The sequence below is a fragment of the Athene noctua genome, chromosome 27 (assembly GCF_965140245.1).
Source record: "Athene noctua chromosome 27, bAthNoc1.hap1.1, whole genome shotgun sequence".
NCBI classification, from domain to species: Eukaryota; Metazoa; Chordata; class Aves; order Strigiformes; family Strigidae; genus Athene; species Athene noctua.
Genome location: NC_134063.1, coordinates 3,672,672 through 3,685,756, shown reverse-complemented (window position 1 = coordinate 3,685,756; position 13,085 = coordinate 3,672,672). Strand labels below are relative to the sequence as shown.

At 47.1% G+C, this 13,085-nt stretch overlaps 1 protein-coding gene across 6 annotated transcripts in view; it reads left to right on the top strand.

Annotated features, from left to right (window-relative positions):
- Nucleotides 1-23: 23 nt before the first annotated feature.
- JSRP1 (junctional sarcoplasmic reticulum protein 1) overlaps nucleotides 24-13,085 on the top strand; it is a 35,021-nt gene continuing 21,959 nt past the window's right edge. For 2 of the 6 annotated variants that reach the window (XM_074927918.1, XM_074927916.1), the window contains exons 1-2: nucleotides 24-120; nucleotides 1,457-1,667. In XM_074927918.1, the coding sequence (XP_074784019.1) occupies nucleotides 1,619-1,667 (49 nt within the window). In that variant the 5' untranslated portion in view covers nucleotides 24-120; nucleotides 1,457-1,618. Of the gene's footprint in view, nucleotides 121-1,456; nucleotides 1,668-4,627; nucleotides 4,862-13,085 lie in introns of those variants that run through there. The other 4 variants (XM_074927922.1, XM_074927921.1, XM_074927917.1 and 1 more) reach the window with 3 other exon arrangements.

Below are 13,085 nucleotides of genomic sequence, written 5' to 3'. Positions count from 1 at the left end.
CGCCGTGGGTGGGCGGGGTCTGGCTGGGTTCGGCCGGGAGGCTTCGGCGCGGCGCCGCAGCCCTCACTCCCCGTGGAGCCGCCGGTTCGAGTCCCGCGTCCGCGCCCCCGCCTGGCGGAGGTAACCTGCGGCGGAGGGGAGGGGCCGGGCTCCGCGCGGCTTCGCGCATGCGCCGGCGGGAGGCGGAGCGGGGCGGGGCGGGGCGGGGAGCGGGGCCGCTCCCTCCGCGCCGGGCGGCGGCTGGGGACGGTGCTCGGGGCGTCCCTGCGGCCACGGCGTCCCTGCGGGCACGGCACGGCCGGGCTTTACAGCCCCGGGGCTGCCCGCTCGCCGCGGGGCCTCGTGGGCGCGGGAGGGGGCATCGCCGCTCTCCCAGCTGCCGCGCGGTGTTTGTTAGCTCGATGCCGAGAGAAATTTTAATTTAAAAAAAATAATTTAAAAATCCTCCCAAGTCCTGGAGAGGGCCCCTGAAGGGACGGGTTGAAGCTGTGACCCAGTTTCGGGGTGCGCGGTTTGGGCTGTGGCCGTGCTCCCACCTCCAGCGCCAACAGCCCCCAGTTTCCCTCCGGCCTGTTGGGCTCATTTATAGTCACTGACAGTTTGACTTGACGGGGGAATGGGGAACGGTTCGTGATAATCTTTTAAACGGAAAAAGGTTTTGTGCTGTAGCTTCATGCGGAAGTGAATAAAATCGTTATTTACGTAGGAAAAGTTGGTCTCTGCATCCCCAGCCCCGTAACAAACAGCCAGCGGGTAACGCTCCCCCGACAGGGTAACGCTCTGCTTTTCATCTGCAAGGATTTTGGAAATCCGAGGCTTGGGAATGTGCTTGGGTCTTTCTGCAGCCCCATGGCAAGAGTAAAGTCTGAAGGAAAGGATGTGAATTCGAAAATCAGACACTCCGCTTTTCTTCTGGACTATACTGGTGAAAACACAGATACATCCCTTCGGGGGTGGGGGTCAATCTTCAAAATTAAAGCAGCAAAATGTGTGCAAAAGCTAAATAGGTTATAATTTCCATGACAGGAGATCTTTGACTCAGCCGTTTCTGAACATTTCAGCCTGAAAACCACGTCAGAAGCACGTTGCAGAAGTTAGGGCACATCCTGAACAGCGGATCTTGTCCTGTATGGAAAAAAGCTCAAAATAATGGTTTAAATTATGTATGCTGAGTCGAGTTTGAAGTCAGGTATGCCTTGTGCATTAAGTGGAAAAAAATGTTTATAGAGCCAACAAAAACTACTAAGAATACACTGTAATTATTTTAAAAATCATGGTTTTCTAAAAAAAAATATATATATATATAGATAGCTGCATTTCTTTTTTCTTCATTCAACCCGGGCTACGGCGCACCTATTTTATTGCCTTCAGGTACCATAGCTGCCTTTTGGCATTTTTGTTTTTTTTTTTTTCCTATCTTGCTTATTTTTATTTGCTTTAAAATGTTTCCATCCAGGAGCTCTGAGCACATGGATAGTCCATTGATTGGCTCTGCTTTGCACGAGGATAAGTGTCTAAATCCTCACCCGCCTTCTGTGTCCTGAAACTGCTCTGGTTGACTATGATGGAACAAAGTGTATTGCCAAAAGAAAACACTGTCTGTTCTCCTACAGCTTAGATGAGAAGCCTGGCCTGGCCAGCAGCCAGTGACTTGTCTGGGAGTCATGGTAAGTAAGAGGTACGAGACAAAAATCCTTTTCCTGCTGCAGGTATCTGCACTCAGCTCCCAGAACACAGCGTAACTGAGAGATCAGTGCTTGCTTTCGCCTTGCTCTCGAGATTTGGCTGTTGATTTATGGGGAGGGGAAGCTGTCTGCCATTTGATGCATCACCCAGAGACCAACTTGAAACAATGGGATAGCTGCGATTCAGGAATATCCAGACTAAATGAAGCACATCAGAGAAGATTTAGCAATTCATGTCTTGTGTGTTGTTTTGGAAAGGTTTTCCTGATGGGGGAATAAATGTGTTAGTTGATGGAAGGACTGCCTTAGCATTTTGTGATAGGTTTCATTATTTCTAATAATGGCATTTATTATTTATGTAGTAATCCAGCTGTAATTCCTTATCACGGCACTGTGTCGGAGGACATCATCTGTGCAGCTGCTTTCCTCTTTACTGTGGCAGTGGAAAGAGCTTTGCCCTTTGGATACCTGTCATCTCAATGGGCCATCATTCCATTTTACAGTTGAGTGACCTGGATAACGCTGTGGTGCTCTGTAGTCTGTAAAAAGCCCAACAGCCTGTTTTGGTTTTGTGCGTTAAATATCGTGTGGGATTAGTTCCAGCTGCAGTTTTGCTGAGATAGCCTGACTTCCAGTTTAGCAGTGACAGTGATTCATAAATCCTCGGAGAGAAGCCTCTGACTCGCAATTCCAGGATCACCAGCTGAGGCAGTTTGAGATGTTGCCATCTCCAGTTGTTTTTTACCACTGGTGTGCCATGACTGCCCTACCCATGGCAGAGTAGGCAGAAGTAACTGTGTTGGTGTCTCAGTTGCTCCAGCTTCATTCCTAGCTTAGCATCGTAGTCCCAACCCATCTCAGTCCCTGCTGTTATCTAAGACACTGGGCAGTGGACCCTAACAGCTGATGTGTGGGCAACCATTCCCACTTGCCCACGACTGCTATGGCACAGCTGCTTTCAACACAGAGGCAGGACGGACAATTCCAAATAGAGAATCTCGTCCATCGAATCCTGAGGCTCTGGTTCATCCCAAGTCCTATGCTGGTATCCAGAAATACACTATCAAAGGCCCCCTCATTCTGCTGGCTCGCAACTACCACAGCCTTCCCATCTCCAAAAAACATCTTTCAAAAGACAGACTTAGTCCCCGAAGCAGGAGCTGCAGCCGGGAGCTCATAGCAATTCTCTCCTGAACTGCTTACAGAACTCCTCGGAGGAGAGCGTGCAGCGAGTCCCAGTTGTTTTGTGTTCTTATACAAGCAGGTCACAGCAATTAGGCTCTATGAAACGACCTGGGAAAGTATCTTGTACAGTCTGAGTTACTCAATAACCAGACCTGTTAGCAGAGAAAGTACAGGAGAAGTAACACAGCTGTACTCCACATTAGGAATCCAAGTTTAAATTGTTTCAGGTTGAGGAAAGCCAAGGAGTTTCATTTTGTAGAACTTTTTTTTTTTTTTTTTTCTTTTTTTAGCTTGTTTTTTCAGCCTCTTTTAACAAGAGGTCTCAAACTTTAGTCAAAATCACCAGTTAATGATTTTTTGTCAAGCTTGTATAATTTTTACTTTCTGAAAGATTATAGATTGGAAGAAGAGTTTATGGCAGCACAGAAATAAGTTAAAGTCAAATTCAAAACTGGTAGCTGATGTAAGTAGATGTTAGAGCAAGAAACGGGCAGGATAAGTAACTGCATGTCTTTCCTCTTCATTGTCTGTCTTCAGGTTTGCAAGTATTTGTGATCAGATGACACGAAATTAGTGCTTAGAAAGATGTACAGGACCTGAAACACTCATAGGAGTTGCTGGTTCTGAAATTCTGGCTGTTGATACCATAGTTGTACCACATCTTTTATTTAGAGAAGGAGGGATGAACTGTTCTGCTGTTTAGGTGATTAAAACATAGCTAAATAACACAGCTGCAAATATTAGAGCTTCTGTGTGTTTCTCTGCCTCTGAGGAGGCTATTGGAGAGTTGGCTGCTGCAGGCTTCCTTGAAGCAGCTCCTGCGCCCGTGTTCTAGAGGAGTAACAAAGCTCCAGTGAAGGTGAATGGGGAAAAAAAAAAAAAAAAAGACATATAGCAGAAACCCCTGTATATTTTCTGCTTAGCTGCATCATGCTGTCATTGCTCTTCTTGAATGTGGAAATAGATGCTTATGATATTTAGCAGCATCATGGGAATTAATCTATCTCTGATTTGCTGACTAGGGAAGTACAACAGAAAGAAAAACATGAGCTCTCTTTTAAAGAATGTTCAGTCCTTACATAGCATCACACACTCACGAACTCCCCAAAAATGGTTTAAAGAAAAATAATAAATCAATTGAGCCAGACTATAAAACCAAGTCTTTCTGATTGCCTTTTCTCTGTATTTCCAATCCAGGAAGACTCTACTTGTTCTTACAGTTTTGTCTAGAGATGTAGCCAAGTACCAAAACAGGACAGAAACCAAGGCAGAGATGTCCATCAGGTCCTGTTTTCACAGAAATCATTGTGTGTGATGACTTCTCCACCCTGTAATTAGCTGGTTTTAGCCCCAGAATAATTTAAATCTTGGTCATCTTGGTCAACTCTGTCTACTTCTGTCTGGAGATGAAGTACAGCAAAAGCCTGTGAGGTCTTTATGAAAACAGTGGACAGTGTTATTTCTAAACTTATTTATAAGACCTTGTAAGCCTTATAAAGCAGGGCTCTTAAGTCTACTCATCTCCTTCGTTAGAACTTGTGGTTCATTTCCTTACAGGTAACAGTTAACTACCAGTTATCTAATTTTAAATACTCCCCCACGAAAAACGCTATTTGGTGTGTTAAAATCTATTCTGATCTTTGTGGGGCAGGTAATTAGAACACTTTTTCTGGCTGGAAAACTCTCCTCATTTTCATTGTCATCCGTGCGAGAATGATTTGATTTGAAGGTCAGGTTTTCTAAAGACCCACTTGTGCTGGAAGGAGATTGTGCATGCCACTGCCAAATTAAGCCGGAATTCTTAGATGTTTACCAGCACAGGGAAGAATTTATTTTCCAAGATCTTTGTGAGATATTGAACGAGAAGAAAGCAGTCACTGGTTCGTCAGGCCAACAAATGTCTGTACTTCTTACCAAAGAAACTTTGGATCTCTGCTTTCTCACTTAAAAACAGCTGGTATGAAGAGGACTGTGTATTGAATGCAGATGAGGTAACAGATGTTTAAAATGCTTTAAAGCCTCGTTATCTGATTTAGGGGTGTAATCCAACGTCGTGCTGGTCACCTGATAAGTGCCGAGTTGTTTTCTTTAAGTTTGCAGGATCAAGCTTAGCAGGCATTGCTGTTCGGTTTCTATATAAAAATAACGTGGGGGTGAGGGGAGAAGTTTGAAGTGAGACCAGGAAGCATAGTCAGACAGGGAGTGGGTTAGCCAACAGCAAGAGATACAGTCAGAGGATGGCACCTTAACATTTCTGGGGGAAGAAATGTGCTTGAGCATTGTGGTTGTTATGGTTCTGTAATTTAAGAATAATGTTCCCCAAGCTTGATTTTTGTATTGATTTTTCTCTGGGTGTTGCTGCCAGTTATGAACAAATGGTCATGAGGAATTCAGAGGTAGTTACAAAACAAGAAAGTGGAAGATATTGCAACATCCCCCCTTCCACAATCCATTTTCTGTTTCATTTACGCCGAGCCAGACGAAGCTCACATCTCCATCCCCTCCCCAAGTTAATGAGAGATGATTAAGGTCCAGTTCTTGCAAAGGATGCCGTGTCACAGAGGGGAGTTCAACTCGGAGAGGAGATGGAGCACCTCCCTTCCTGGTAGCATAGGAGAGAGCAGTGGGATGCACAGCACCTCGCAGAGCCGGCTCCTGAGAAAACGAGCCCCTCTACGATCACATTTGGGTGTGCAGCAGCTTTCTGGAATTCTTTCAGGAACATTTCCTTTCTCTGCTGACCTCTTTTCCTCACTTGCTTGCTGGAGCCTTTGCATGGTGGATTTCTTAGTTGGGGTTTTTGTTGGGGTTTTTTTGCTGAGCTTCCCTTTTCTCTTACCGAAGAGTTTGGCACAATCTGATGTTTCTTTGCAGGATGGGCCACTTTCACAGCCTCTGTGTCGGGAAGGCGAGCTGGATGGCGTGGCTTGTTTTCCTTCAGTCCCTGTTGTGCTTGGATCAGTCAACCTTAGGGACGAGGAAGTGCACAGTACAGCTCAGCTTTTGTAACTCGTAATTTCATTTGGAAATGTTATCAAAACAAACAGATGCCAGCAGGATGAGCGTTAAGACCTGCAGAATCTGCTCTGTCAGAAACGAGTTCAGAGTCAGTTTTGCCTGCCTAAACATTTCGCCCAGCAGCTCATTAAAATGGATGTATTCAAAGGAGACTTTTCCCCCCCGATTAGATCATTCCTGTGATAAGAGCATTAACGAGCATATTTTCCCATAAATAAAATGAACGAGCCTCCAGGGCAGGGAAGGTTATTTAGCCTGCAATAAGTTATATCCCACACTCGTCCTTTAGAGAGTCGTGAGTAAGGGAATCAGTTTGCCCCTTTGCTGTAGCTGAGAGCAAACCTGAGACTGGCCTCTGACCAGCAGAATTGTCAAAGTGGGATTTCTTCCAGCTGTATGTTTGTGCTGCATGCTGCTTTATTCTGGGTGTAATCCCTGTGGATTCAGCCCTTGGCAGAGTCACTGGCTGGAGCTCACCTGGAGCTGTGCTAGGAGCCAGGGCAGCTCTCGGGGTGCTGCAGGAGGGACCGGGGAGGTCCAGCCCTGGCAGCCCTTTTGCCAGCCTGTTTATTTGAGCTGCGTGCAGCCTTGTGCTCCTGCCCACGAGCTATCCGTGTCTGAACTAATATTTACTCACGGGTCTGTGTACCAAGAGAGTCAACAATCCCTCTGAGTGAGAGTGGAGCTGGAGCCAGCCATCAGGCCAGTTTAGCAGCTCATGTTGTTGACATTTTTTTCAAAAATACTCTAAAATTTCAGGCTGGTGAAAGGTGGCAGCTTGAACAGCTCAGATGAGTTTAACCCATGTAGCAGGTAGAGCGATGGCAACACAGGCTTCCCCTGCTGCATCCCCCATCCGACCTGCCCACCCTCTGTGCCTCCTCAGCCAGGAAAGCGCCTCTGAGCGGTGGGTGAGGAGCAGACCCCTGACCCGTGCAGGCCTTGGCGTCTCCCCACTGCTCCTCTGTAAGCAACAAACTGAAATCCAAAGACAGCCAGTGCTGGAGTCATGTTTATAAGGGATTGACAGCAAACTGCTATCAAATAAGCCACCAGGTTGTCAGCCCACTTAGGAGTGGAGGCTTTAAAATGAAGGCAGCTCTACTTCATTGCTAGAATTTTCCGGTTTTCCTAAAGGTTTTTATTTATGAAGCCATTCTAGGTACAAATTAACTTACCCAGCCTCCTGTTTGTTATTAACTCTAGAAGAAGCGGAGATCTGGAGGGTTCATGGCTTACCCTGCTGGAAAGGTGTGATTCGGAGCAAAGCACTGCAATGTTTTCCAGCAGCGCTCCCAAGAGCCTTGCCATGCCTGTTCCTGTGTTTCCAAAGTAACTGGGCTTTAGTGGAGCTGTTTATTCAGGCGTGTTCTGTGTGTAAGCCCAGCAAATATCACACAGATACCCTAACTCAACCCACGGGGCTTTCTGCTGCAGGGGTAAGGTAGCCCAGTCTTTTGGGAGTGCAGACTTCCACGCAGATGCTCGTAACTCTTAATAAGACCAACAAATTTCCTAAGGTGCTAGAAGATAAAGCATAAGGAAGGCAAGAAACCTTGAAATTACTGTTCAGGATTGGACCGATGACCTAGTTAGTTTGATTTCCTGCTTACAGTGACTTTTAGCAAGTATTTCAGACGACGATCTGAAAACCTACTGCTGCAGAGTTTGTATGCAAAGAAAGGGAGCAGTTGTGATTACAGAAAATAAATTGTCTGAACAGGAGTTAAGAATTAGTTCCGAAATTTGTTTTTTGGGGTATTTTAGCTATTGAAGCTAGTCTGTTCCTCTGGACATCTGATCCCCATATAAATGTTTGTCCTTTCTTGGGTCAGAGAGTTTCCATTTTGGATTGTCTAGTGGGTATGTCCTTTCACATAGCAGTGCAGATTGTAATGGTGCTCTGCCTTCCTGGTGCTTTCCCAGACTTTTGTCCTACAGCACGTTAATTTCTTAGCTCACAGTTCCTTATTCCGCATGACGTTTCCATGTTTGTTTGGCTTCACATGCAGACAAGCCCTCTATCTCTGACTGCCAGCTGTCAGACAGCAGTGGGAGCCAAAAATCATGTACTATCCAGTTGGGCAGTCTCAGCCCATCTTCAGACTCATTGAGCTCATTAGGGAGGAAAATGTAATCAGCTATCCTTCAAGGAACAGGATGTGACCGGAAGTAATGAGAGTCAGCAGGTCAGTCCGTAACAGCTGTCAGAACAATGTGCACAGTACGGCAGCTCTGTAGTTCTGCTAAATCAAGTCACGGGCTTAATGGACTAGAGTATGCACAATAAAACTGATCCCTGCAGAGATCGGAGTGTGTCACGGCAGCAGCAGCAGATCCTACACCACGATTGTATTTGTTAGGGAAAATAGGATCCGTGTTTTGTTTAAGCTTCCAATGATACCCCTCAGTCCTTGCAGCCCTCGTGCTCCCTTTGGAGGCTCTAACACTGTGTTTGTGTCACTCTGGACTGGGAAACTGAGGCAGGGAGAAAGGACCAGCCTCAGGCTGTACAGAGGCAGAGCTGGGATTGGAGCTGAAGAGGTCTTGCACCTCTTCTCCCTTCAGGCTGCCTCCTCTGACCTCAAATCCTACAGAAAATGGACTGGGGGGGTTAGGTCACTTTTAAAATTATCCTCAATGTGCCTTTGAAACAAGCAAAATGTCCTCTTGAACTTAAATTATCTGCCCTTATCCTGTCTCAGCTCTCATTGATAATCCTCTTTGTTGCCTTCAAAAATATTTATGAGAGATTATTCTTTGGCAGTGACAGTCATGTTTAATTCTCTTTTCATTATACTGGGCTTTTCTTTCAATGGTTTCCTGATGTGTTGCCATTTGGTATTGTTAGGTTTATGTATTGTGGTTTTAAGATTTTAAATGGGTTTAGAAATACGCTTGCTTGTGGTAACTGGATGATTTTCCCCATGAACTGTAACAGAGGTGGCCGCAAGATACCAATTTATACAAAAGTATCATTTTTTAAATTTTATCGTTCTCATGGTGATGTTGACTGACGTGGCCACCACCCTGGGCCTCTGCCTGACTCTGACCGCCCTCTCTGCAGCTTATGTCTGTCACGCAACACCAACACGATGGCACTGAAACTGGTTATTTGCATCCCTACTTTTGCATCACTACTCTCAGTGGCCCTGGGACTTCTAAAACTCTGAATTTTAGCAGCAAGCCTTTCCTGAGCCTCGCATGCAAAGCAATGCAAATAAAGTTTAATAATACATAAGGCTTGATTAAGCCTTTCTCGTTCCAGTTCAGACTGTAATGCCACAGGCTGGGACCAAGGCGCTCAGGCCTGGTTTAGGACTGGTGTCCAGGTCTCTGTGGGATGTGGAGGGCCCGTGGGGTTCGTGCTGGCAGCCAGCAGCAATTCATCCAGCCTTTAACATAAGTGATCAGAGAAGACTGTGTCATCTTCATCTTGGTGCTGAGCTTTGTATCACAGATGATATTAGTTGCTGGTGCAGAAGGCCGTGTAACCCATGTTCCTGCCCCAAAAAAGGATCAGCTTTTCAGGAATCATTCCTGATAGATGTGTCTAACCTGTTTATAAAACCCTTCAGTGATAGGGAGGCCAACGTTTCCCTAGACAATCTCTTCCAACAATTTTCTGTCTTTACGGGTACAAAGTATTTGGGCTTTTCCCCCTTAAACTCATGACTGCTGTTCATCATTCTGTTACCACGGGCAAGAAGACAATTTCTCTTCAGTCTGTCATTGTATTCATACAGGACACATTCAAACTAATCTTCTTTGGCCAAAATAGTTCTCACAGCAATTCCAATTAGACCTTTTTTCCATGACCTCCAGGTATAACAGCTGTGACACATTTGTTTGGAGGAACTGCAAGATTAGGAAAAATAAGCTGTTCTTAATTTTCCTTGAAAATAAGCTATTGTTGTAGCTCTCCAAGACCTCTGCTCATTATAGTACTTTGAGAAGTTACCCATCTCAAGGCACGCGCAATGCTTGGGAAGTCAGCTCACATATCTTCTTGGGTTGCCTTTTCATCTGGGAAGATTTCAAGAGCTCTTGACAGTTTTATGGGGACATTGAGGGACTTCCCCATGCTGCAAGGTTTAGCTTCCCGGTTTCAGAGACCTACGCATGCAATGTCTCTCCCGATGGAGGCATAGGGCTAGGAGAGACCTTCGGAGTCTAATCCAGTTCTGCTGTCTGCTCATGATCCAAGGATCCTGGTCATAAAGGTACGGTGCTCCATCCTCACAGCCTCCAGTGTGTCTCCTGCAAGGCCATTCCACAAGCTGAGTGCTCTAAGTTATGAAGCTCCTTTTTCATTCCAGTTATATTTATTTGTAGCAAATTTTTTTCCCAATTGGTTTCATGCCAGCATTGTCCTTGTGCTTAAATAGATGTCTCAGCTCTCTCTTGGGTGCTTTTATTTGTAGCAATCCTACCCCTTCTGGCCTTTGTTTTGTTAGGCTAAGCAAACTGAGATCGTCTTCTGTAAAAGCTTCCTTTCTCCTTGTTATGCTTCTTGTCAAGGAAGTTTCTCAGCCATCTGAAATCTTTCCTGCACAAGCTATATATGTAAAGCATCTCTCCATCACCACGTAAGTGCCAGCACCTCCTAGGTAAGACCCAACCATGTATAAATGCATTTGCTGGATGTTAGAAAAGGAGTTCAAGAAGCACATACATCCAAGGAGCAAAAAGCTTGGCACATCTAACTGTGGGGGTTATAATTTGATGAGGATTTAGGGCTTAGGCTGTTGTGCTTCATGAAAGGGCTGTTGGAGCCTCAGCACTGGATCCTGTGATTTATTCGGGTTTCTGCTTTGCTTTGATGTTTTGTTGAAAGCCTTCAGTGGTCTGGCAAAGGGATACAAACCAGCATTGGTCTGAAGCACTGGCTCAGTAGTATCTAGGTGGAAGGAGTTTGGCAAAACTTTAATCTGCACCACAAAATGTTGCTTAGAGATCTCCCACCAGGAGTCTGGGCCTAAAGTCTGTTTAGCTCCTATGTGCTGATCTTTGATAAGGAACTAAGAAATATTCTTTTTTTTTTTTTTTTTTTTTTTTTTGTGAAAACTGGTCACTTTTCATCTTTCTTCACACTCAGAGCTAAAGGTCTTCTTGACATGGTTCCCGCAAGACCAGTGATATTGCCCCTTCAGCCCTGCATCCTCCCAGTGAGCAGAAGGTTTCTGAGGATGGTGGGTTTAGTAGGCATAGCTCAGGGAAGAGGTGCCAAAAACAGGCTCAGAAACGATGCTGTGACTTGATGTGAAAGAGCAGCGAAGCTGCCAGCCACAAACTTGCACCCCGTTGTCCTGCAGGTCCCAGAGATGGACGTTTAAATGCTCTTTTTGTTGCAAAAGCCTGGAGCTCCTTATTTTGGGCAGATCTGTGCTATAAAAAACAGCTGTGCTTTTCATAGCCATGTGTAGGTTTGACACCTGGGCAGACCTGAAGGCTCAAACCTCATTCTCCTTCCTCCTGAGGGGCCTGTGGGTGATGCTCAGAGCTGGGGAACTCCTTGCCAGTGGCTGTGGTATGTTCCTCCATCTGAAAGGAGTGGAGATGGAAAGGGAATCAAGGACAAAGAGGAAGAAGGACCGTGGCAAGGCTTTGCTTGACTTGGGGATCACCCTGCTGTGCTTTAGGGCTCCGCTCCCCAATCTCATGCCCCCAGCAGTGTTCAGCCCCCTTTGGGCTGTGTCGTTGGGGAGATGGTGCTGGGGATGCCCACATCCCCTGGCTCCCCTCTAAAGCCCCTCAGCAGGAACACGCTACCAGCATCCATCCTCAGCACGAGCATGCGCTCTCCTTGCAGGGAGCAATCCCGCTGCCGGCTGGTGTTTGCATGGAGGATGGGGAAGGTGGTTTCCCATTCTGTAGGGTGGTTGGAGACTCTCTATGAGGGGATGGGCTGGATCCCAGGAGAAGCCAGTCCGGCAGCATGAGACTGAAGCAAGCACTGCTGCGAAGCAACGTGGCTTCCTTCCACCCTCAGCCTCCCGTCTGCACGCAGAAAGGATGGTGCCACAGCAGCAGCATTGAGCAGTGCCCCTAAACCCACGTGCCCGTTTTCTCTGTGCCAAAGCTGCCGTGTCCCCTCTCCCCTCCCCAAACCAGCCCCCGTTGAGGCTGTGCCGGGGCTGAGCAAGGGTGACTCAGAGCTGGGTTCAGCCATCCCCGGCCCGCGCAGGGAGAGGAGCTGGAGCGGGTCCCACCTCGTGGCGTTAGCATCTCCCCCACTCCTCCTCCCCGTCACCCCGCACCTCGACTCCTCACCACCGGCGGGTGGAGCAAGACTAAACTGGTCTCTGCATGCATATCGCCTTTGTCTGGTGTGGATGAACATAAACTGCTGGAGGGAAGCATTTTAACGATGAAAACCATGCGGGGCTCAATTGTTCCCTGCATCCGTGGAAAATTACTCCTGCACACTCTCCCCTTTGCTTGAGCAGCTCCAAAACATGCTTGTAGGGGAGGGTGAGGAGGAGGGAGGTGTATGTGCCTGTGGGGTCAGAGCTGCTGCTTTTTTTTCTTTGTCTCTAAATGATTTATTCTGAAAGACTCTCGCCTTTGTGTCATTGGGAAAAACACACAGCAATCAGAAAGCATTTTGGGGCCAGCCATTTAAATGTCACTGAGAAAAGAATAGAAAGAAATGAATCCCTGACATCCCAGCGATGCAGCCCCATCCCCCATCCCTCCCTCCCCTTCCCATCTGGCACAAGCAGAAACAGATGGGAGAGGTGGCCATGGTGGGGCGGCGGCGGAGAGAGCTGGTCCCCCTGCCGCTGTGGTCCTGAGCACCCACCGGGCACCAGCTCCCCCACAGCAGGGGACGCTTCCCTGGGCACGGGCAGGGACATGGGGACACATGCTTGGGCACGGGGTGATGCACTGGCCATGGGCACCGCTCTGGTGCTCGGGCTGCCACTTGCCATCCCACAAACCCACCCTGGGAGCTCTGCGGGTCTGTCCGTCCATCCCCTCCATGGCTCTCGTCCTTCAGAGTGCTCGCCTCCTGCCTCTTCCCCATGGATTTGCTTTGCAATGGTGCTCCATTTTTCTTTTTTCACCTTTTTCAGATGCTGCCTTTTTTACCCAGATTTCTGGCTCATTTACGCACTCACATCCTTGATTCTTTTCCTTCTCACTTTTATATTTCCCCCCTCCCTCCACTCCCAGTGCTGCCCAGCTTTCCTC